The 25,323-nt window shown below is 46.9% G+C and overlaps 2 protein-coding genes across 3 annotated transcripts; one reads left to right on the forward strand and one right to left on the reverse strand.

Moving 5' to 3' along the window:
* Positions 1-14: 14 nt before the first annotated feature.
* On the reverse strand, positions 15-21,748 carry gkt (tyrosyl-DNA phosphodiesterase glaikit). Its single transcript, XM_034978383.2, has 13 exons — positions 21,606-21,748; positions 21,066-21,164; positions 20,343-20,496; positions 19,321-19,652; positions 17,609-17,788; positions 15,545-15,647; positions 14,483-14,698; positions 9,484-9,654; positions 8,705-8,873; positions 8,484-8,586; positions 8,305-8,404; positions 5,160-5,364; positions 15-196 (listed from the first exon to the last, which is right to left on the reverse strand). The coding sequence occupies exons 1-13, from the start codon at positions 21,652-21,654 to the stop codon at positions 59-61; spliced, it is 2,019 nt and encodes a 672-aa protein (XP_034834274.2). The 5' UTR covers positions 21,655-21,748; the 3' UTR covers positions 15-58.
* A 1,033-nt stretch (positions 21,749-22,781) lies between these two features.
* LOC117990888 (gametocyte-specific factor 1-like) lies at positions 22,782-24,966 on the forward strand. 2 transcript variants are annotated; one of them, XM_069504469.1, is made up of 2 exons: positions 22,782-23,082; positions 23,526-24,966. In XM_069504469.1, the coding sequence occupies exon 2, from the start codon at positions 23,571-23,573 to the stop codon at positions 23,862-23,864; it is 294 nt and encodes a 97-aa protein (XP_069360570.1). In that variant the 5' UTR covers positions 22,782-23,082; positions 23,526-23,570; the 3' UTR covers positions 23,865-24,966. The 2 variants fall into 2 exon arrangements, with proteins under 2 accessions (XP_069360570.1, XP_069360569.1); XM_069504468.1 differs by having other exon boundaries at positions 22,782-23,065.
* The last annotated feature ends 357 nt before the right edge of the window (positions 24,967-25,323 follow it).

A 25,323-nucleotide genomic window follows, 5' to 3' on the forward strand; every position in this document is an offset into this window, starting at 1 on the left:
CGTAGGGGATGACCAGCCGGTTGGCGGCGCCCTCGCCCAGCGGGAACAAGTTCAATGATCACATGGTACAGTTTGAGTAGAGATGGTCCTGCACCCAGGGCGCCATGGCGGGGGTGTAGCCGGTGGGGGGCAGGTCGTAGGGGATGACCAGCCGGTTGGCGGCGCCTTCAGCGAGCGGGAAGAAGTCGTCGTTGATCTGCACAAGCAAACAGACCGGTGGAGGGTTCATACAGCGCTCGCTCTGTTACGTTATCCCATACAGCGCTCGCTCTGTTACGTTATCCCATACAGCGCTCGCTCTGTTACGTTATCCCATACAGCGCTCGCTCTGTTACGTTATCCCATACAGCGCTCGCTCTGTTACGTTATCCCATACAGCGCTCGCTCTGTTACGTTATCCCATACAGCGCTCGCTCTGTTACGTTATCCCATACAGCGCTCGCTCTGTTACGTTATCCCATACAGCGCTCGCTCTGTTACGTTATCCCATACAGCGCTCGCTCTGTTACGTTATCCCATACAGCGCTCGCTCTGTTACGTTATCCCATACAGCGCTCGCTCTGTTACGTTATCCCATACAGCGCTCGCTCTGTTACGTTATCCCATACAGCGCTCGCTCTGTTACGTTATCCCATACAGCGCTCGCTCTGTTACGTTATCCCATACAGCGCTCGCTCTGTTACGTTATCCCATACAGCGCTCGCTCTGTTACGTTATCCCATACAGCGCTCGCTCTGTTACGTTATCCCATACAGCGCTCGCTCTGTTACGTTATCCCATACAGCGCTCGCTCTGTTACGTTATCCCATACAGCGCTCGCTCTGTTACGTTATCCCATACAGCGCTCGCTCTGTTACGTTATCCCATACAGCGCTCGCTCTGTTACGTTATCCCATACAGCGCTCGCTCTGTTACGTTATCCCATACAGCGCTCGCTCTGTTACGTTATCCCATACAGCGCTCGCTCTGTTACGTTATCCCATACAGCGCTCGCTCTGTTACGTTATCCCATACAGCGCTCGCTCTGTTACGTTATCCCATACAGCGCTCGCTCTGTTACGTTATCCCATACAAATGACAACCACAAAAAACTCAGTGGGCGTTAACCGTTTTGAGTCACCAACAAAAAACAAACGAACCTACATATGTTTTCTGTACTACTCTAATAGAAGAAACTATGTTTTAAAAAAAACCGACTTCCAAAACCACTGCAAAGTAAAAAATAACTTTTGTTTCTACCTTGGACGATCTAACCTAAGGACGCGCCTCGCATGATTATTCCCCTCTGTCAATAGTAATGGATTTTTAATCCACTGCGTTTATAAACACTGTTTGCGGAATCGATTTTGTCATTGTCAGAATCGTTTTCGATGTGTGACGACGTCTTACACGCTGGGTGAAAAATGCCTGTTTGTGCCGTTAGTGAGTGCAAGAACAAATCAAACACATCAAATTTACAAAAAGATGGAATTTCATTTCATAAGTAAGTATTTTTGGTGTAATAAACGCTTTCTATAAATTAAATTACATAAATTATTATAATAAAATAACAATCGAGAACTTTACCGATTCAGTAATTGAGTACGTAATAATTCGGTAGAAACGAGTCACACTTCTCACGAGACTATATTTTGTTTTTTCTAAACAATTGCAACCCTCGATATATACAAATTAGGTTAAAATTTGAATACGCGTGAACAGCATGAAATTACGTAGTAGTAAAAATAACACTAGTCTCGTGGGAAGTGCGGTATACTATAGACGGAGAGCCAGCGCTCAAAAAACTGTTTGAATTTACTAAGGCTAATTTTTTGCGCATACTGACCAGCTCTGTCCCCATATTCTGCTGACTAACCATTACAACTTTTATTTATATGCAATATACAAGTTATATAACAATTTTCAGCCTTAGTAAATTAATTTTATTACCTCGCAGGTACGACACCTTTGATAGCGCACCTGAGTCACTGTTCTCAGGTTCACTTGACTGACCGCAGTATGTTTGTGTACGCAACCATTCTAATGAACTATATAAAAATTAGCCTTAGTAAATTCAAACAGTATTTTGGGTCCTGGCTCTCCGTCTATAGTATACCGCACTCCCCACGAGACTATAGTGTTATTTTTACAAAATTTTTCAGTATTAGATTTAATTGCATAGGACATAAGGTTCGATTTTTAAGAATCATGTGATAGTGATTGCGGTTCGATTATCGATATCGATGAAAACATTTTCTTTATTATTAACGACTAAATTACCGTCTTCAAGTCAAGTAAAGAATAGTTATTATTAATTACCATAATTTTTTCACTACCTATACTTGTAATAAAACTAGTCGATTTCTGTGATTTCACGTACTTAATACATTAAAAAAAATATTAAAGCAACGCAATTTTAGTGATAGGCGCGAAACGGGGTAGGGTGTCTCTGAACTGGGTAATATGTAGCTAAAAGGTGTACCTTTCTCAAGGATGAGGATTAGGTAATAATTTATCATAATCGTTTTATTTTTACAGATTTCGATATTTTTACAGAGAGAATCGCCAAGAATATACATAACATTAACCTAATGGTAAATAATGGCACCGATTCTAAGCACAACCTAATTTTAGAGTATTCGCACCCTCTTCTTACTATTGTAATATGAAAAGGACAGAAGCAGTTTGACATTTCTAAATTTAATTTTTAGATGGTAAAACCCGTGATTTTAGCACGCACTCGCGAACCTACTGTTTAAATTTGTATTGTGCACTAAAATTTAGAGTCTTTAAATGTGAAAGTCATGTTCCGTTCCTTTTTTAGCATTAGTAAAAAGAAAGGGATGCAGATACTCTAAATTTAGTTTAGACAGAGACTAGAGAATCGGGGCCAATGACGTGTTAAAAATAGAAGAGGCCACCGTGTGTGTTTACTAATTTATTTTCATAGTATCATATCTGTCTTATGGAATTTTGCTGTGGGGTAAAAGCGCCTGCCGCTTATTGAGAAAATTTTTGCATTGCTAATTTGTAAGGGCAATACGTGTAATATTTAATTACTTACATTTAATTTTTTTGGACAAAGAGTACACCATATTGGAATTACCATGTAAACCCAATGCGCAATAAATAAATGATTGATTGGAAAGAAAAAAACATTTTATTGATTGATATACCTACTAATTATGTTTGGTAGGCTTTTGCGCGGTCAGGTTTATTTTGTATTATATAATAATATAAGTCATTAACTTGGACGATCTAACCTAGATTAGAACGTCCAAGGTCATTAATAAGCACATTTTCACTATCATCATTTTATAAAAAATACAAAAGATTAAAAATGATATAAAATAAGTAAAAAAGTATGTGCATATTTTTTAAATATATATTTTTCTTATTTTTACGTTGCATTATTAGTTTTTGGGATAATTACCTATTAAGTGAGGTGAATGTATGCAAGAATACGCTACGCTGACCAAACACTGGTTTTAAGTAATTAAATACGAGTAATAAATTCTTACTTCTACTTTTGTTTCTGAAAAACTATCGATATATTTTAAAATATCGATACGGTAGCATCGCAAATCAATTTGACTGTCTTACACTCGTAATGTCTTTGTATGTTGATGTATATAACTTATTAGTGTGCGTAAAATGTAGTAGTGTTGAAGATTTAGATATGTGTGTGTTAATAATGACACAAAACTTTGTTGAGTGAGTGTGTCAAGTTGTCTATGTAGTGTTTCCTCGTCCCGCACCAAAAGTGACAGAAATTTTTATTCGTAATATTAGGCGCGTTACAAGTCCATAGGTTAAATCGTCCAAGGTTTCTACACATGTATGTATGATAAAGTCGGCCGCTTTAATTTCTAGTTTTTTGTTATTCTGCGCCCGACCCCATACATACATACATACATACATACATACATACATACATACATACATACATACATACATACATACATACATACATACATACATACATACATACATACATACATACATACATACATACATACATACATACATACATACATACATACATACATACATACATACATACATACATACATACATACATACATACATACATACATACATACATACATACATACATACATACATACATACATACAGATACATACACGTGCAGAAACAAAAGTTATTTTTACTTTGTAGTTAGTGGTTTTGGAATTCGGTTTTTTTTTTTTTTTTTAAGCTTTTTAGTGTAAGTACACATTGCTTGGTACCTAAAATATTAATTCACCAGCAATACTTTCCAAATCCACAGCTTAGGAGTTCAGTACCTTGCAGCATCGGGATTGAAGAATTAGGACTTGGAATTCAACATTAATTCACTATGAGCACTTCCTGAATCTTGATAACTTAGGCGGGCAGTAACCCTGCAGCATCAGGATTGATTAAACCAGTGGTAAATTAAAACTACCTGACTATTCATAAGCACTTTTAAAAAGTTTACATGAATAAAAAAAACATTCTATTCTATTCTATTAGTTGGATTCAGAATTTTCTATGGGACCACCACGGATTAAAGATATTTGCAAATTGGTCCAGAAACCTCAAAAAAATCGATGTAGGTACATACATAAAAAAAACCGGCCAAGTGCGAGTCAGGGTCGCGCAACGAGGGTTCCGTACTACAGTCGTATTTTTTCGACATTTTGCACGATAATTCAAAAACTATGATGCATAAAAATAAATAAAAACCTGTTTTAAAATGCACAGGTGAAGACCTTTCTTATGATACCCCACTCTACTCTGAGAGAGCTCTACATCAGTTTCTCTGAGTGGATTACGTGAAGCCCACTGTGGCCTCGAACTGCTACAGGTCGGAGCCGAGGGCGAGCACAGCGCTGTCACAAGTGTGTGTTCGCTCCAACAGTACACGCAACACTACGCTGCAAGGTAGTGACAGACAGCGACATCTAGGTAAACATATTATTTGGTCTCAGTTTTTTAACGGTAAAGGAAAACATCGTGAGGAAACCGGCATGCCTGAGAGTTCTCCATAATGTTCAAAAAGGCCTGAGAAGTCTGCCTATCCGCACTCGGCCAGCGTGGTAGTGTTCCCATTTTGAGAGCAGATCCGTTGTCAGTAGCTAGTGAGCCGGACGATGGGTCTCGGACGACGGTACTCACGAGGACCCTGGGGTACTCACGAGGACCCTGGGCAGCAGCATGACTCCCGCCTCGTAGCTCATGAGGCGCAGCGCCCTGTTGCCCTTGTTGACGCTGCCCCACGCCGCCTTGCTGACGTTGGCCGACGTCAGCAGGAAGTAGGCCGCGCGCGCGTCGCGCCAGCGGCAGTACGACTTGACGTGCGGCATGGCGCGGCTGCGGCACGAGTGCTCGGCGCGCCACTGGCTGCCGGGGAGAGAAGCACCATGTGCGGTCTACTTGTATATGGAGCGATACCCGCGCGCGCGTCGCGCCAGCGGCAGTACGACTTGACGTGCCAACCGATTTGCTTCCTCGTTTCTAATCCGAACCCCTAGGATTTGGAACGCGCCCTTCTGACATCAGGTTTCCCCCCCACTTTTAATATGGGCACCTTTCAGTGTTGGGCAAAATTTAATTGCAATAGGCTACTTGACAATTTTTTTAAGTTGGTCTTAAATGGTTAATATTTGTCCTATTATATCAAAAAAATTAACACTATATTTTTTTGCGCCCTAAAAACCGTAAAACTTTAATTTAAAAAAATATTTTTCTTAGACAGGTGAAAACACTGTCGGCCATGTTTGGCCGATAGATTATCTGTGCTCTGACGTCATGCATTTGTAAACAACAGTATAACCACAGGGTTATACTGTTGTTTACAAATGCATGACGTCAGAGCACAGATAATCTATCGGCCAAACATGGCCGACAGTGTTTTCACCTGTCTAAGAAAAATATTTTTTTAAATTAAAGTTTTACGGTTTTTAGGGCGCAAAAAAATATAGTGTTAATTTTTTTGATATAATAGGACAAATATTAACCATTTAAGACCAACTTAAAAAAATTGTCAAGTAGCCTATTGACAATAAAGATTGACAATTGATTAATTGTCAATCACGATTTTTTAACTAACAAATAATTAATTGTTACTCATGATTTTTACAACTAACAATTAATTAATTATTAGTCATGATTTTTACAATTACCAATTAATTAATTGTAAATTGCGAGCTTCACAATTAACAATTTGTCAATCTTCAATCTTTTTTGTAATTTTGATTGAAAACTAACAATTAAATAGAGAAAATTGACGAATAGACAGTAGTAATAAAATTATGTGATTTTTTTGTATAGCGGTAGTTTATGGGGTGGGGCTAGAATTCATTCTTACACAAGATATTTAAAAAAATCATGACTTTATTATTATTAACGTCACGCTGTACAGAAAGCGATTAATGACGTCAGAAGGGGTAAACGACAAAATTTGATTTTCAATCTTTAGGGTTCCGTACCTCAAAGGTAACCCTATAAGGGTTACTTTTGATCACTTTGTGGCGGTTGCCACAATAGAAACTAGATGGCGCTGTTCAATCGATGACATAGTCCCGAACAAATGTACCGCCGACAGTACTCGCACTAACAGAGTGTTCTGCAATCTGGACTATATATAGAAGTTTCAAGATACAACCGTCGGCCCAGCTGGCGCTACCGAGCACAACCAACCGCTCGGTGGGAGATCTCCCCTTTGGTACGGTCGAGCCTGCACACCGCTCCCGTACAACTTTGTTGTCTGCCTGTCTGTCTGCCCGTCTGTCTGTTAGTCAATTAATTAGGTCAGTCAGTTAGTCAGTCTGGTCAGTCAGTCAGTCAGTTGATTAGTCAGTCAGTGAGTGGTACGCTTTTATATAATATTAGCTGCTAGCTGCTGTTAGAGTCTGTTCAGTCAGTTCAGCCAGTCAGTCAGTCAGTCAGTCAGTCAGGTAGTCTGGTCAGTCAATCAGTTGGGTCAGTCAGTCAGTCAGTCTGGGCGGTCGGTCAGTCAGTCAGTCAGTCAATAATTCGGTCAGTCAGTCAGTCATTTAGTTGACTAGTCAGTCAGATTTTATAATATAATACTAGCTGCTGCCCGCGATTTCGTAAGCGTGGATTTAGAGTTTTTAAAATCCAGTGGGAACTCTTTGATTCTCCGGGATATCTAAATGCATAAACCATAAACGCACGTCGATCAGTTGCTCCGTTGCGACATGATTGAGGGACAAATCGGCAAACGAATAAACCAACCAACAAACATACTTCAGCATTTATAATATTATGGTTAACTAGTAACATATAGATTTTTAGAGTCTGGTCTGTCAGTCAGCCCGTCAATCAGTTTGATCAGTCAGTTAGTCTGGTCAGTCAGTCAGTTAGTCTGGTAAGTCAGTCAGTTAGTCAATTTTTGTATGTCTGTCTGTCTGTTTGAACGGGCTAATCTTCGGAACGGCTGAAACTATTTTGACGGGACTTTCACAGATAAGTAGAGGATTAACCAGGGAGTAACATAGGCTACTTTTTTAACCGACTTTCAAAAAGGAGGAATTGTGTTTTTCTACATATTTACACTGAAATCTCCGAGACTACTGAACCGATTTGCGTAGTTTCTTTTTTAATTGATAGAGAAACTTCACAACATTGTTCCATAAAAAAATTGAATTACAACTCCTCAGTCCTGATGCTGCAGGGGACCCTGATCAACTAAACTGATGCTGCAGGGGACCCTGATCAACTAAACTGATGCTGCAGGGGACCCTGATCAACTAAACTGATGGGATTTAGAAACTATATCGGTTATAAATTTATATTGGAGGTGGCTATCAAGTAAAGACTATCGTTGAAATCGAGGACCCAACTCCTCAGCCCTGATGCTACAGCATTACAGGAATTGCAATCCTAAATCATGGTTATCCCACGGGACTTTTATTAATAATACGAAATTTGGTACAGAGATACCTTGTGTCCTGGGGATGGGCTACGCATAGGTTACTTTTCGTCCTGGAAAATCAAAAGTTCCCATGGGATTTTTAAAAACCTAAACCCACGCGGACGAAGTCGCGGGCATCAGCTAGTTACCCAATATATTATGTATACAAGAGTTATTGTAGTTCTATCGTAATATTTCTTGGTGCCAATTAGCCGCACTAACCGATTTAATCCTTCGATTTATCTTTCTACAAGTTTTACAATCACAAAATTATCTAAACGATTTCCGCCATTACGATCTGCGTCACTCGTTCCACAGACAACCTGATACACATATGAGGCAAATTCAATTCAATGAAATGCCATTTGATTACATAATATAATATAAACAACAAACAGACTCACTAGAGGTAGTCGTTGAGCCAGCGCTGCTTGGCGTGGCAGTCGGCCGCGTACGGCAGGCAGCCGCCGCCCAGCAGCCCGTCGTGCGACCGCTGCACGTTCTCTGCGGACACACGTGCGTCGCGCGTCGGTGTTAGTGCGCAATGGCAACAGCCGCCATGATGATGGTGACGTCCACTCACCCAGCGAGGGGTAGATGAGCTGCAGCGGCGGCGGCTGCGTCAGCGTCTGCGGAGGACTCTTGACCTTCGTGAAGTGCTGCAGGAAGTCTCCCGTCAGCCACAGCTGCCAACAAACCTTACACTTTACATGCGCCAACGCCATAGCCTCTCTAATGTCGCCGCGTCATATGAGACACTAGCGCAACTGGCGGCAGGTGCCCGCGATATTGAGATGTAGGTACCTTCGGCTCGGCGCCGTAGCTGCCCAGGCTGCTGGCCTGCGCCACGAGCGGCCACGAGCGGCTCTCGTCGGCGGGCACGGCGCAGTGCTGCCGGAGCAGGGCGCCCACGCGGGCCATGCCCCACTCCAGGTCGAAGTGCGAGCCCGGCACCGACGCCACCAGGAACACGCTGCAAGGGGGGGGGGGGGGGGGTCATGAGTGATACCGAGACATCAAACCGCTTGATCGTCTCGGAAGCCCTTAACATACAATGAAAGAATTTACTATCCACATTGCTGCAATATAATGTCATGAAAGGTACAGCGGGCTTCCGAGACGCTACGAGCATTCGCGGTCAAACGAACATGGAAGAACAGCTGAGATCACACGGAGTGAACAAACTGTATCTACTCCAGTCGATCGCGGCGTACACGGCGCGTGAAATGTTGCGGAATGTTGCCGGAGCCTAGCCTGTACTGCTATGCTCTCCTGGTACTTTATTGGTAGAAGGTACAGTTGATGCTACGTCAAAAGGTCTCTGATCTTGAACTTGCACAGTAGGTGACATTATCCATTTACATATTTGGCGTCTCATTAAAAGGGTTGTACCTGCGCAGTAAGTGATTCATCGTGGTACGGCTAAAGCATAAGCAATGATCACAAAAAGTGAAGTATGAGAGTGAGCTCTCAGCTCACCCACAGGTCGCAGTATCACTGTTTTGTTTCCACGCAATCCAAGTGCAATCACTGCCATGCAGGTCTACAGTTCACAAATAGTGCGCGCTAGCTGTAATACGTACTTGATGTGACTGAAGTCGCACCGCTTGATCCTCTCTATGTAGCACACGAGGTTGGGCAGGCGGTAGTGCGAGAGGTACTTGAGCAGGCTCCGCTTGAACATGGTCGGGGACTCGCCGTCATGCGGTGGCGCGTCGCGCGGCAACTCGGGGCAACGCGGACTGAACCATAACCTGTGGACCAAATCATTATGTTTCACAACATGGCACAGTGCTACCACTCTGACGAGTTAGCGAGAATGTCTCCGCCAATCATAGCGCGCGTCTGTTCGCTATAATTGGTTGTTGCCTTCGCGCCATGTTCTTGTGTTTACAATCTTAACGGCAAGCTATATATAAGGTCTATATTTTATTGGTGTACCTACTTACGGTTTTAGTCGACGTTAGGTTGTGTATTTCTGCGCAACAGGACGTTACAGTTCAGGCCTGAAATAAAACAATTACTGGCCAAATAATAGGTAAAGAAAGGCCGAGGCGAAGCCCCCCCACCCTTAGATGGACGGACGACATAAAACCAGTCGCTGGATGGATGGATCATGGATGGCTGGACGGCACCAGTTCGTGGCGTGTCGCTGAGTTGGACATCAATCATTTAAAAATTCAATCAACTTTTTAATTGTGATTGATTAAAACATTATTACATAAAGAATACATAAAGAATTATTGAAGGCTTGAAGACTTGGACCGGACTAACTGACTGACTGGCCGAATTGACTGAATGACAGACTGGGCTGACTGAGCGACTGACTGACTGACTGACCGGACTAACTGACAGACGACCAGACTAACTGACTGACTGACTGAATGACTGACTACCTGACCGGACTGACTGTGTGACCTAACTGACTGACTGACCAGACTGACCGGGCGAACGACTGGCTGACTGACCGACTGACCGGACTGACTGACTGACCAGACTGACTGACTGGGCGAACAGACAGACTGACTGACTGACCAGGCTAACTGACTGACTGACTGACCGAACTGATTGACTGACTGACTGACAAACTGGCTGACTGACTGAACGGACTCTAACAGCAGCTAGCAGCTAGTATTATATAAAAGCGTACCACTCACTGACTGACCAATCAACTAACTAACTGACTGACTGACTGACCAGACTGACAAACTGACTCACCAGACTGACTGACTGACTGACCAGACTGACTGACTGACCGAATGAATTGACTAACAGAAAGACGGGCAGAGAGACAGACAGACATGCGGACAACAAAGTGATCCTTTAAGGTTACTTTGGAGGTACGAAACCCTAAAAATTGAAATCATTTGTCGTTTACTTCTTCTGACGTCATTGATCGCTTTCTGTGCAGCGTGACATTAATAATAATAAAGTCATGTTTTTTTAAAATATCTTGTTTAAGAATGAATTCTAGCCCCTCCCCATAAACTACCGCTATACAAAAAAATCACATAAATTTATTACTACTGTCTATTCGTCAATTTACTCTATTTAATTGTAAGTTTTCAATCAGAATTACAAAAAAGATTGAAGATTGACAAATTGATAATTGTGAAGCTCGCAATTAACAATTAATTAATTGGTAATTGTAAAAATCATGGTTGACAATTTATTAATTGTTAGTTGTAAAGTTATGATTGACAATTAATCAATTGTCAATCTTTAATTGTCAATTGCAATTAAATTTTGGCCAACACTGAGCCTACAACAGAGCTATCAGCCTCGCTAGTGACGGGAGCAGTGGTACCCTTGCGTGCGGTTGTCCCAGTCGTCCTGGTACAGGTTGGCGGTGGAGACCAGCACGCCGTCCTCGTACGTGGCGCGTGGCAGTTCCTACAACAGAGCTATCAGCCTCGCTAGTGACGGGAGCAGTGGTACCCTTGCGTGCGGTTGTCCCAGTCGTCCTGGTACAGGTTGGCGGTGGAGACCAGCACGCCGTCCTCGTACGTGGCGCGTGGCAGTTCCTACAACAGAGCTATCAGCCTCGCTAGTGACGGGAGCAGTGGTACCCTTGCGTGCGGTTGTCCCAGTCGTCCTGGTACAGGTTGGCGGTGGAGACCAGCACGCCGTCCTCGTACGTGGCGCGTGGCAGTTCCTACAACAGAGCTATCAGCCTCGCTAGTGACGGGAGCAGTGGTACCCTTGCGTGCGGTTGTCCCAGTCGTCCTGGTACAGGTTGGCGGTGGAGACCAGCACGCCGTCCTCGTACGTGGCGCGTGGCAGTTCCTACAACAGAGCTATCAGCCTCGCTAGTGACGGGAGCAGTGGTACCCTTGCGTGCGGTTGTCCCAGTCGTCCTGGTACAGGTTGGCGGTGGAGACCAGCACGCCGTCCTCGTACGTGGCGCGTGGCAGTTCCTACAACAGAGCTATCAGCCTCGCTAGTGACGGGAGCAGTGGTACCCTTGCGTGCGGTTGTCCCAGTCGTCCTGGTACAGGTTGGCGGTGGAGACCAGCACGCCGTCCTCGTACGTGGCGCGTGGCAGTTCCTACAACAGAGCTATCAGCCTCGCTAGTGACGGGAGCAGTGGTACCCTTGCGTGCGGTTGTCCCAGTCGTCCTGGTACAGGTTGGCGGTGGAGACCAGCACGCCGTCCTCGTACGTGGCGCGTGGCAGTTCCTACAACAGAGCTATCAGCCTCGCTAGTGACGGGAGCAGTGGTACCCTTGCGTGCGGTTGTCCCAGTCGTCCTGGTACAGGTTGGCGGTGGAGACCAGCACGCCGTCCTCGTACGTGGCGCGTGGCAGTTCCTACAACAGAGCTATCAGCCTCGCTAGTGACGGGAGCAGTGGTACCCTTGCGTGCGGTTGTCCCAGTCGTCCTGGTACAGGTTGGCGGTGGAGACCAGCACGCCGTCCTCGTACGTGGCGCGTGGCAGTTCCTACAACAGAGCTATCAGCCTCGCTAGTGACGGGAGCAGTGGTACCCTTGCGTGCGGTTGTCCCAGTCGTCCTGGTACAGGTTGGCGGTGGAGACCAGCACGCCGTCCTCGTACGTGGCGCGTGGCAGTTCCTACAACAGAGCTATCAGCCTCGCTAGTGACGGGAGCAGTGGTACCCTTGCGTGCGGTTGTCCCAGTCGTCCTGGTACAGGTTGGCGGTGGAGACCAGCACGCCGTCCTCGTACGTGGCGCGTGGCAGTTCCTACAACAGAGCTATCAGCCTCGCTAGTGACGGGAGCAGTGGTACCCTTGCGTGCGGTTGTCCCAGTCGTCCTGGTACAGGTTGGCGGTGGAGACCAGCACGCCGTCCTCGTACGTGGCGCGTGGCAGTTCCTACAACAGAGCTATCAGCCTCGCTAGTGACGGGAGCAGTGGTACCCTTGCGTGCGGTTGTCCCAGTCGTCCTGGTACAGGTTGGCGGTGGAGACCAGCACGCCGTCCTCGTACGTGGCGCGTGGCAGTTCCTACAACAGAGCTATCAGCCTCGCTAGTGACGGGAGCAGTGGTACCCTTGCGTGCGGTTGTCCCAGTCGTCCTGGTACAGGTTGGCGGTGGAGACCAGCACGCCGTCCTCGTACGTGGCGCGTGGCAGTTCCTACAACAGAGCTATCAGCCTCGCTAGTGACGGGAGCAGTGGTACCCTTGCGTGCGGTTGTCCCAGTCGTCCTGGTACAGGTTGGCGGTGGAGACCAGCACGCCGTCCTCGTACGTGGCGCGTGGCAGTTCCTACAACAGAGCTATCAGCCTCGCTAGTGACGGGAGCAGTGGTACCCTTGCGTGCGGTTGTCCCAGTCGTCCTGGTACAGGTTGGCGGTGGAGACCAGCACGCCGTCCTCGTACGTGGCGCGTGGCAGTTCCTACAACAGAGCTATCAGCCTCGCTAGTGACGGGAGCAGTGGTACCCTTGCGTGCGGTTGTCCCAGTCGTCCTGGTACAGGTTGGCGGTGGAGACCAGCACGCCGTCCTCGTACGTGGCGCGTGGCAGTTCCTACAACAGAGCTATCAGCCTCGCTAGTGACGGGAGCAGTGGTACCCTTGCGTGCGGTTGTCCCAGTCGTCCTGGTACAGGTTGGCGGTGGAGACCAGCACGCCGTCCTCGTACGTGGCGCGTGGCAGTTCCTACAACAGAGCTATCAGCCTCGCTAGTGACGGGAGCAGTGGTACCCTTGCGTGCGGTTGTCCCAGTCGTCCTGGTACAGGTTGGCGGTGGAGACCAGCACGCCGTCCTCGTACGTGGCGCGTGGCAGTTCCTACAACAGAGCTATCAGCCTCGCTAGTGACGGGAGCAGTGGTACCCTTGCGTGCGGTTGTCCCAGTCGTCCTGGTACAGGTTGGCGGTGGAGACCAGCACGCCGTCCTCGTACGTGGCGCGTGGCAGTTCCTACAACAGAGCTATCAGCCTCGCTAGTGACGGGAGCAGTGGTACCCTTGCGTGCGGTTGTCCCAGTCGTCCTGGTACAGGTTGGCGGTGGAGACCAGCACGCCGTCCTCGTACGTGGCGCGTGGCAGTTCCTACAACAGAGCTATCAGCCTCGCTAGTGACGGGAGCAGTGGTACCCTTGCGTGCGGTTGTCCCAGTCGTCCTGGTACAGGTTGGCGGTGGAGACCAGCACGCCGTCCTCGTACGTGGCGCGTGGCAGTTCCTACAACAGAGCTATCAGCCTCGCTAGTGACGGGAGCAGTGGTACCCTTGCGTGCGGTTGTCCCAGTCGTCCTGGTACAGGTTGGCGGTGGAGACCAGCACGCCGTCCTCGTACGTGGCGCGTGGCAGTTCCTACAACAGAGCTATCAGCCTCGCTAGTGACGGGAGCAGTGGTACCCTTGCGTGCGGTTGTCCCAGTCGTCCTGGTACAGGTTGGCGGTGGAGACCAGCACGCCGTCCTCGTACGTGGCGCGTGGCAGTTCCTACAACAGAGCTATCAGCCTCGCTAGTGACGGGAGCAGTGGTACCCTTGCGTGCGGTTGTCCCAGTCGTCCTGGTACAGGTTGGCGGTGGAGACCAGCACGCCGTCCTCGTACGTGGCGCGTGGCAGTTCCTACAACAGAGCTATCAGCCTCGCTAGTGACGGGAGCAGTGGTACCCTTGCGTGCGGTTGTCCCAGTCGTCCTGGTACAGGTTGGCGGTGGAGACCAGCACGCGCAGCGCGCCGTCCTCGTAGCACAGCAGCATCAGCTTGGTGTGGTGCTTGCCGAAGGGCGTGGCCATGCGCACGCGCACCGCGTCCACGTGCGGCTTGCGCTCCAGCTGCTTCATGTCGTCGCACTCCTCGCCGTACAAGATAGTCAGCTTCTTGGCGCTGCAACAATGTCTGCGCTAGAGGGGCCGCGACCTAGAACACTTCCTGTCGTACCTACTCTGAGCTTCAGAACAGAGTCGAGCACAAAACAGAGAGCCTTCCAAAACGCAACAGATTTTTTTTAACAGACCATTTCTAATAAAAATTAGAAATACGTAAACGACATTCGTCAGTAAATAATACGTAAACGACATTCGTCAGTAAATAATACGTAAACGACATTCGTCAGTAAATAATACGTAAACGACATTCGTCAGTAAATAATACGTAAACAACATTCGTCAGTAAATAATACGTAAACGACATTCGTCAGTAAATAATACGTAAACGACATTCGTCAGTAAATAATACGTAAACGACATTCGTCAGTAAATAATACGTAAACGACATTCGTCAGTAAATAATATGTAAACGACATTCGTCAGTAAATAATACGTAAACGACATTCGTCAGTAAATAATACGTAAACGACATTCGTCAGTAAATAATACGTAAACGACATTCGTCAGTAAATAATACAAGCGACCCGGCCCGGCTTCGCGCGGTTTAACTCCCATTACAATTTTCGTAGGGATCTCTATAATTTTTTTGAAAACAAATTATAGCCTCAGGAATAATGTACTGGTGAAAGAGTTTTTAAAATCAGTTCAGTAGTTCTAGAGATAAACCCTTCAAATAAACTTACAAACTTTACCTCTTTATAATATTAGTAGATATCGTCAGTCCCCACTCGCTTCCAATTATCTTTATTTTTTGTCTCCTTCATCAGACGACCTAGTATCGATACTGTTTCGAGTATTCAAATATCTGTTATCCTGTACATTGACATAAAGTAGCACGTCTTACCTGTAGCCCGCAAAGTAGTACTGCGCCAGCAGCCAGGCCGGTTCTACCATGAAGTTGATCTGCAGAGAGCTCTGCAGCTCGCCCAGACTCGCGTCCAGCAGTTCTGTCGGAAGTCACACGGTGACAATGTTAGTCACACAGTGAAAATACTTATTGTTACGGAATGAAAATACTTAGTCACAGAGTGAAAATACTTCGTTACAGAGTGAAAATACTTCGTTACAGAGTGAAAACACTTCGATACTGGGTGAAATACGTAGTCGCGGAGTGAAAATACTTAGTCACAAAGTAAGAATAATTATGATATGACTCACCCAGGAACGTGACGGAGTAGGGCTGGCGGTGGGTCTGCTCGGCGGCCGTGATGGCGGTGTAGAACACGTGGTAGGGCGCGGCGGCGTCGTGCTTGGCGCGCATGAGGCCGCGCGGCAGCACCACCTCGAGGTAGTCCTCCGCACCACGGGCCGGTACACACATCAAATGACTCACCCAGGAACGTGACGGAGTAGGGCTGGCGGTGGGTCTGCTCGGCGGCCGTGATGGCGGTGTAGAACACGTGGTAGGGCGCGGCGGCGTCGTGCTTGGCGCGCATGAGGCCGCGCGGCAGCACCACCTCGAGGTAGTCCTCCGCACCACGGGCCGGTACACACATCAAATGACTCACCCAGGAACGTGACGGAGTAGGGCTGGCGGTGGGTCTGCTCGGCGGCCGTGATGGCGGTGTAGAACACGTGGTAGGGCGCGGCGGCGTCGTGCTTGGCGCGCATGAGGCCGCGCGGCAGCACCACCTCGAGGTAGTCCTCCGCACCACGGGCCGGTACACACATCAAATGACTCACCCAGGAACGTGACGGAGTAGGGCTGGCGGTGGGTCTGCTCGGCGGCCGTGATGGCGGTGTAGAACACGTGGTAGGGCGCGGCGGCGTCGTGCTTGGCGCGCATGAGGCCGCGCGGCAGCACCACCTCGAGGTAGTCCTCCGCACCACGGGCCGGTACACACATCAAATGACTCACCCAGGAACGTGACGGAGTAGGGCTGGCGGTGGGTCTGCTCGGCGGCCGTGATGGCGGTGTAGAACACGTGGTAGGGCGCGGCGGCGTCGTGCTTGGCGCGCATGAGGCCGCGCGGCAGCACCACCTCGAGGTAGTCCTCCGCACCACGGGCCGGTACACACATCAAATGACTCACCCAGGAACGTGACGGAGTAGGGCTGGCGGTGGGTCTGCTCGGCGGCCGTGATGGCGGTGTAGAACACGTGGTAGGGCGCGGCGGCGTCGTGCTTGGCGCGCATGAGGCCGCGCGGCAGCACCACCTCGAGGTAGTCCTCCGCACCACGGGCCGGTACACACATCAAATGACTCACCCAGGAACGTGACGGAGTAGGGCTGGCGGTGGGTCTGCTCGGCGGCCGTGATGGCGGTGTAGAACACGTGGTAGGGCGCGGCGGCGTCGTGCTTGGCGCGCATGAGGCCGCGCGGCAGCACCACCTCGAGGTAGTCCTCCGCACCACGGGCCGGTACACACATCAAATGACTCACCCAGGAACGTGACGGAGTAGGGCTGGCGGTGGGTCTGCTCGGCGGCCGTGATGGCGGTGTAGAACACGTGGTAGGGCGCGGCGGCGTCGTGCTTGGCGCGCATGAGGCCGCGCGGCAGCACCACCTCGAGGTAGTCCTCCGCACCACGGGCCGGTACACACATCAAATGACTCACCCAGGAACGTGACGGAGTAGGGCTGGCGGTGGGTCTGCTCGGCGGCCGTGATGGCGGTGTAGAACACGTGGTAGGGCGCGGCGGCGTCGTGCTTGGCGCGCATGAGGCCGCGCGGCAGCACCACCTCGAGGTAGTCCTCCGCACCACGGGCCGGTACACACATCAAATGACTCACCCAGGAACGTGACGGAGTAGGGCTGGCGGTGGGTCTGCTCGGCGGCCGTGATGGCGGTGTAGAACACGTGGTAGGGCGCGGCGGCGTCGTGCTTGGCGCGCATGAGGCCGCGCGGCAGCACCACCTCGAGGTAGTCCTCCGCACCACGGGCCGGTACACACATCAAATGACTCACCCAGGAACGTGACGGAGTAGGGCTGGCGGTGGGTCTGCTCGGCGGCCGTGATGGCGGTGTAGAACACGTGGTAGGGCGCGGCGGCGTCGTGCTTGGCGCGCATGAGGCCGCGCGGCAGCACCACCTTGAGGTAGTCCTCGGCGCGCCGCGTGGGCGCCACCACGGGCCGGTACGACGAGTCTGCCACACACATCCACTCGCTCAGGTAAGGACACACTGCCAGTGCCACAATTCTCAATTATTGGCTTCAAGGTGTGCCAACTGAGCACAGAGGCACGCGTGTTTGATTATTTTTTAGTTAATGCTTACTAATATTATAAAGGCGAAATAGTGTCCGTCTGTCTGGCCGTTTGCCCGTCTGCTAGTGTATCACGGCCCGTCCGTTCAACCGATTTTGACGAAATTTGGCACAGCGCATCCCTGAGAAGGACATAGGCTACTTTTATCCCGGAAAATCAAAGAGTTCCATGGGATATTTAAAAACCTAAACCCACGCAGAGTCCCAGGTATCATCTGGTTAGAAATATTGTAGCCCCATTACTTCTGCCCAGCCAATTAGGTATCTATCTGTTTCACATTGCTCTTACACACAGCAGGTGCGAGTGCGAGGCAGAGAGCTACGCTGTGCACTTGCACATTGCTCTTACACATAGCAGGTGCGATTGCGAGGCAGAGAGCTACGCTGTGCACTTGCACATTGCTCTTACACATAGCAGGTGCGATTGCGAGGCAGAGAGCTACGCTGTGCACTTGCACATTGCTCTTACACATAGCAGGTGCGATTGCGAGGCAGAGAGCTACGCTGTGCACTTGCACATTGCTCTTACACATAGCAGGTGCGATTGCGAGGCAGAGAGCTACGCTGTGCACTTGCACATTGCTCTTACACACAGCAGGTGCGATTGCGAGGCAGAGAGCTACGCTGTGCACTTGCACATTGCTCTTACACACTCATTTACTTTGGAGACCATTTACATCAAATAAACCCCTATTAACGTTAGGTTTTATTTATTTATTTCTGAAGTCCATAAAAGTTTTTGAAAATACTTAGATGAAAGTCTTGAAGTTTTGTAACTACTGCGCTCAAAAAATAATTTTGAACTTTCGATAAAAAATTTGTCATGTTCCATAATGCCTAGGTAAACCGTAATTTTTTAAACAATAGTTGAGTTTATGGTTACTAATGAATAAAAAAAATGTCCAAAAACGTTTTACAGAAAGAGAAAAAAAATAAAAACCACTGATGGATGAAAATTATGAAAAAATCATTAAAAAATTCATATCTCCTAAACTACTAAAAACCGCGGAACATACATGGGGGTGATTCAGGTAGCCCTAGTGTTGTTCTACCTCTGGACAACCGCCCTAGACTAGGGCCCCTAGTGTTGTTCTACCTCTGGACAACCGCCCTAGACTAGGGCCCTAGTGTTGTTCTACCTCTGGACAACCGCTTGACACTACTTCTTGGGACACCCTGTATAGTTACACTCCATAGTGGTTGGGTATATAGTTAAGAATATGTTACATTGGGGCCAATTCTCTTGTACACAATCTCTAAACTTAACTAAATTAACAGGTCTAAATCTAGTGCTATCCTTTTCCGCAAGCAACATTATGAAAGGGATAGCAATAGATTTAGACGTGCCATTTTAGTTTAGTTTAGAGATTGTGTACAAAGGAATTAGCCCCATTAGCTACATATAATCTTTTACCTCTAATCCTAGCTCCCAGGCCGGGTGCGGGGGACACACCTTTCTCTCTCCCTGAACTACCTGCACTTAATTTTTCACTTTCTTTCACTGGTACTTTACTTTCACTTTCCTTCACTGGTACTTTACTTTCACTTTCCTTCACTGGTTTACTTCTTTCACTTAGTTTCATTTGTGTCGCTGTTTCACTTTTGTGTAGTTCACTTGTAACACTGCTATGTTTATGTGGCGTTGTTACATCAGTGCATGTCCCTTGTACAGTTGTTGTTGGCTTCACTGGCCTGTCCTGTTGGTTTGTCGCCTGTCGACTTTGATCGCCACCAGTGCTGGCAGTGCTAAACGACAAAACACTTATTTATGACTCGAGTAGCTGCGCGTTTGACGCAGTGTCAGTGAACAGCGGGCCACAGACTTAGGTCACTTGTATTTGTAAATTATACAGTTTTGTGATCGCAGTATCTTTTTAACCAACTTCGAAAAAAGGAGGAGGTTCTCAATTCGACTGAATGTTTTTTTTTGTATGTTTGTTACGCGATTACTCCGTCAATTATGAACCGATTTTAATGATTCTTTTTTGTTTTGTAGGACATACTTCAGAGGTTGTCCCATTTTAGTTTGATAAAGATCTGATGAATATCTTCGGAGATAGAAAAAATTTTCAAAAAAAATAAAAACCGACTTCAATAACCACAAACACAAAAAAGTAAAAAATAATGTAATTTATTACCCAATATATTATGTATACAAGAATTATTGTAGTTCTATAGTAATATTTTTGGAGTCGGTGCCAATGAGGAGTCACAAAACAATATGAAGAGTTCATGCGGCTAATTGGCACGGCCCCAAAAAATATTACTATAGAACTACAATAATTCTTGTATACATAATATATTGGGTAATAAATTAAATTATTTTTTGTATGATATGTTCATTAAGCAACTCAATTGGATATAGATATAGTGAACATACATAATAGGTACATTTTGATAGAATACAGTAAAATAGAGATTGAATAAGACACTCGCCTGCCTCTCCCCTGGCCAGTGTTGGTTCTGGGCTCATACAGCTCCTTCTCGAGCAGCATGTTCAGCTGCTCGGTGATGGTGCTCCGCTGCAAGCTGTGCTCGTGGGGGATCTGGAAGCCTCCCGAGCCACTCCAAGCCTCCAGGATAGATTCCACTGGAATACGAGGTTAGGCACTGGTCGAGCATAAGCTGTGATAGCTTACAGGTTAACACATTTTAACATGTACACACACGTTTTAGGTGAACGCATCCTCCTAATCGGAGGTTTGGGGTTCTGTCCTGAACACACCGGCCGAGTGTACAAGTCAGCCATCCACACTCGGCCAGTATGGTTTATTTATAACAGGTATCATTGTACACTCTTTAACGCGAGGTTGGTGGGGAAATGGATGGTGGTGGGTTGTACTTACAGTGAACATGGCTGTACTCCGCAGTGTGCGTGGCTGTACTTAGTGTATGTGGCTGTACTCGTAGTGCGCGTGGCTGTACTTACAGTGTGCGTGGCTGTACTCCGCAGTGTGCGTGGCTGTACTTAGTGTACGTGGCTGTACTCGCAGTGCGCGTGGCTGTACTTACAGTGTGCGTGGCTGTACTCGCAGTACGCGTGACTGTACTGACAGTGCACGTGACTGTACTGACAGTGCACGTGGCTGTACTGACAGTGCACGTGGCTGTACTTACAGTGTGCGTGGCTGTACTCGCAGTGTGCGTGGCTGTACTTACAGTGTGCGTGGCTGTACTCGCGGAAGTGCGCAGGGTTCATGCGGTAGCACGCGACGCCGTAGCTGCACTCCTTCTTCACTCTCTTGGCACTCTGCTCCCCTGCAGCACACAAGGATATACTGACTGACTGACATATCATGTAGGCACAGCTTAGCTAGCAGTTAGAGGCAGAAACAATGACGCGAAGTCGGGGCACCACTGGGCAGGTCAACTGTAGTACGCGACGGGTCGATTCCCCGCACAGCCCCCGCGCTAACCCGGTGATAGTGACGGGTGTGCGGGGCATCCCCCCGCCTCATACCTTGATTGCCATCTCGACCCGTCGCGTACTTACCTATACTACAATTTGTATGTATTTTTAAGTGTATTCATCGAATACCGTTGAACCAATTCCGAAGATTTTGAGAAAAACTACTCTATTTAATTGATTTCCAAAGAATATATAAGCACTAAGTTCTATTGATTTCAAGGAAAATATTGAGAAAAATGGAGAAAAGGTTTGTTTAACTTAATAGAAAAAATAGAATAGTTATTTGTTACCGTCCATTCTATTCATCCGCTTATTGGAATGATTCATTGTGCAGCTCATATCGTATCACCGACCAGAAATAAAAGAAGAAATAATAATATCGTATATCTAAGCATCAGTATAAATTATTTTTCTAGCAATTTTCTTTGTTTTTGTTTACCTACGTTTCACTTTTCAAATTCAAACCACAGATATGTCAGATTTGCAACTAGCGTGGCCCCCCTCAGCCCCTCTCGCTCAAGCAGATTTTTTTACTTGTGAAATGTCATTCCTTCTACACTTCACGTTGTTTGTCAAATACTCACGTACAAATACATTTTGACAAACCAAAAAAAAAGTGGCCACGGTGATAAGGACAAAACATAATCATTTTGTCACGTTCTAACAAGAGCTTCAATGCATCTTCAATGCATTTAGCTTTCTCGCTCTAACAGTAAGTGTCACAACAGGGCTACTTCTAACAGTCCTTATTCTGAGTTCAAACCCAAAGAATTTTGAAGTACTAATAGTAAGTAGATAATCTATGACTAGGTACTACTACGTATTTCCAAAGAGTAGGTACCTATATAATCACAACCATAGATTTGAAACCACAGATCACTATTATATACTACAGTCTCAGAATAATGACTATACTACAGTCTAGTGTCATTTTTTTTTATTCGTTATTGGCGCACGCTTGACCACGATTACACCTGATGGAAAGTGATGATGGCCTAAGATGGGACGCGTCTGCCTAGAAGGTGCCTATTCACTCCTGTTTTAAAGATACCCGGATTATAATTGACAGGAAACACTGATCTAGGAAGAGTATTCCAGACCATAGCCATGCGTATAAGGAATGATGACGCAAAGCGTTTCGTACGCGAAGATGGAATGTTAACGACATAGGACTCGCCCGGTGTCTTGCGGTACGGTGGTAGAAAGGTGAGGGAGGGACAAGATCGAACAGCTCCTGAGCACACTCCGAAATATATCCTGTGAAACACCGATAGGCCGGCAACTTTTCGGCGGAAAGACTTTGAAGCTTCCCCAAAAGTGCTGAATCTTCGCCTATAAGGACCCCTCATTCGTCAGTCAGACGAACTCTACTATATAGTAATCTGTGGACATCGTAGTGATAGTGTTCTGTGTTATATACTCTTTGATATTCGTTTCGATTCGATTTTCGCGATTTTTCTGTTTTTTGCTTTTTTTGTTCTTTCCCCCTGTAAGCTTTAAGTTGCTCTAAGTTTTAAGAAGATGCAATACTCGCGTTTTGACGTCTGTACTTTGTTAAAATACAAAGTACAATCGAGGCTTGAGGCTTGAATGGGCTTGAACAAGCCCCTCAGCACAGAGTACATTATATGCCCCTCAGTATAAAAAGTGTTTCATTTTTGTTACATCGTTAATATTATTATTTAATTAATGTGAAGATAGAAATAGTGAGGACATAGTTCTTGAAAGCAGATACCGCTATTGTTTAGCGGTAGGTATTCTTCGACGGTTAGTTGAGTCCTGTTTGTGTGAAGTGATACCGAGCTGTGGAAGGTCTACTTGTGCTGTACGCTGTTAGCTGTGTTCCGTACATCATGCATGTTTTCTGATTTAGCTCTATACAAGGATTATCAAGTTTTTGTTTAGAGATAAAAACCCTTTGAACCCATATCCTTCATAGTATAACGATAATACCATGTCTATGTTGTGTTGCTCCTACGAGTTGCTCTCGTTCACCGGAACCGTCGTAACTTTACTGTTGAGGTGTACCAATGGGGCTCCGGCGTGCATCCTCATTAAATTCCTTTCAGTCCGTTCAGTGTGACCGGGCCCTTCGACTAGGGCGGCCAGGTCGGGTGCCTCGCCAGTGAATAAAATGCTACATTTTGACCAACCTACACATGTTGAGAGTTGTATTTATTACATAAGTAATAATGTAGTTTTTTTGTCAGCATGCAGTTGCAGTAGCGGCGTGTGGACTGCAGGCACCAGGCGGCATGGAGGACGAGGAGTGGGTGACGTGCCCCTACGACCGCGCGCACCGCGTGCCCGTCCTGCGCATCCAGCGCCACCTGGTGAGGTGCGAGGCGCGCCACCCGCCGCTCGCCATCTGCCCCTACAACGCCACGCACCGCATGCCGGAGGCGCAGCTGCGCGCGCACGTGGACGCGTGCCCGACGCGCGCGCAGCTGTGCGCCGAGGAGCGCGCCAAGCCCGAGCGCGCGCCGCCGCCTCCCGACAAGCGCGCCTACATGGCCAAGAACGACCCCGACGACGAAGTGTGGGACTGAGCTGGGCTCCACACAGATCTACTTTGGCTCTCATGTCAATACTGACTAAGTGCTTGCGTGCCATCACACCAATCAGGAAGAGATTCACTCATCTTTTGCAGATACCAGTATTGTAGCTAGCCCAGTGCCCACTCCTCGTCCAAGTGTTCTTATCTGTTGAAAGAGTACAGACCTGTTTGGTTCAGTCTCATCACCAATTGGCATTTGATGGCTACTATACTACTGTTACTATATTATTATGTATGTATTACTGTTATCTAAATATATAAAATGAAAAGGTGACTGACTGATTGACTGATCTATCAACGCACAACTCAAACTACTGCATGGATCGGGCTGAAATTTGGCATACAGATAGCTAATATGCCATTGGCATCTGCTAAAAGAGGATTTTTGAAAATTCAATCCCTAAGGGGGTGAAATAGGGGTTTGAAATTTGTGTAGCCCACGCGGATGAAGTCGCAAGCATAAGCTAGTTATTACTATACCTAAATTATTCAGTTCCTAAAAGGGGCTCCAATTTAGGAATTGAATTTTCAAAAATCAGCCCGATTTGTCCAGTAGTTTGAGCTGTGCGTTAATAGATCAGTCAGTCAGTCAGTCAGCTTTTCCTTTTATCATCATCATTATCATGATCAACCCATCGCCGGCTCACTACAGAGCACGGGTCTCCTCTCAGAGTGAGAAGGGTTTTAGGCATAGTCTACCACGCTGGCCATGTGCGGGTTGGTAGACTTCACACAAACACTATGGAAACATTATTGAGGACTCTCAGGCATCCAGGTTGGGTTATTCCCGTTGAGTCACACCCCCGTGTGTAACACTGTGACACAAGGTACCCAAAATTTCAAAACATTCCCGTTGAGTAACACTGTTACACAACGGGAATGTTTTGAACTTGTTGGCACCTTGTGTCACACCTACATAAATACATATTATTGCGCGTGTATCAAGGATTAACTGATTGTGCACTTTTCCGGGATGTTATTTATTTATAAATCCAAGATGGCGGACATGATTTTTTTTTCAAAAAATTGACATGGGTGTCGTTTTCAGGGTTTTCGAGGGTGCTGAATTTGATGATGACATTTATTCTGAAATCCAAGATGGCGGACATGATTTTTTTTTTCAAAAGTTGACATGGGTGTCATTTTCAGGGTTTTCGAGGGTGCTGAATTTGATGATGACATTTATTCTGAAATCCAAGATGGCAGACATGAATTTTTTTTCAAAAAATTGACATGGGTGTCGTTTTCAGGGTTTTCGAGGGTGCTGAATTTGATGATGACATTTATTCTGAAATCCAAGATGGCGGACATGATTTTTTTTTTTTAAATTGACATGGGTGTCGTTTTCAGGGTTTTCGTGGGTGCTGAATTTGATGATGACATTTATTCTGAAATCCAAGATGGCGGGCATGAATTTTTTTTCAAACAATTGACATGGGTGTCGTTTTCAG

The sequence above is a fragment of the Maniola hyperantus genome, chromosome 18 (genome assembly GCF_902806685.2).
Source record: "Maniola hyperantus chromosome 18, iAphHyp1.2, whole genome shotgun sequence".
Lineage (NCBI taxonomy): Eukaryota > Metazoa > Arthropoda > Insecta > Lepidoptera > Nymphalidae > Maniola > Maniola hyperantus.

Excerpts from the sequence above, each read along its gene's own strand:
- gkt (XM_034978383.2), bottom strand. The coding sequence starts at position 21,654 with ATGAGCTGCACAATGAATCATTCCAATAAGCGGATGAATAGAATGGAC. Across the intron at positions 14,699-15,544 it reads TACTACTTTGCGGGCTACAG|CGCCAAGAAGCTGACTATCT; the intron begins GTAAGACGTGCT and ends ACATTGTTGCAG. Across the intron at positions 5,365-8,304 it reads TGGCTCAACGACTACCTCTA|CCAGTGGCGCGCCGAGCACT; the intron begins GTGAGTCTGTTT and ends TCTCCCCGGCAG.
- LOC117990888 (XM_069504469.1), top strand. The coding sequence starts at position 23,571 with ATGGAGGACGAGGAGTGGGTGACGTGCCCCTACGACCGCGCGCACCGC.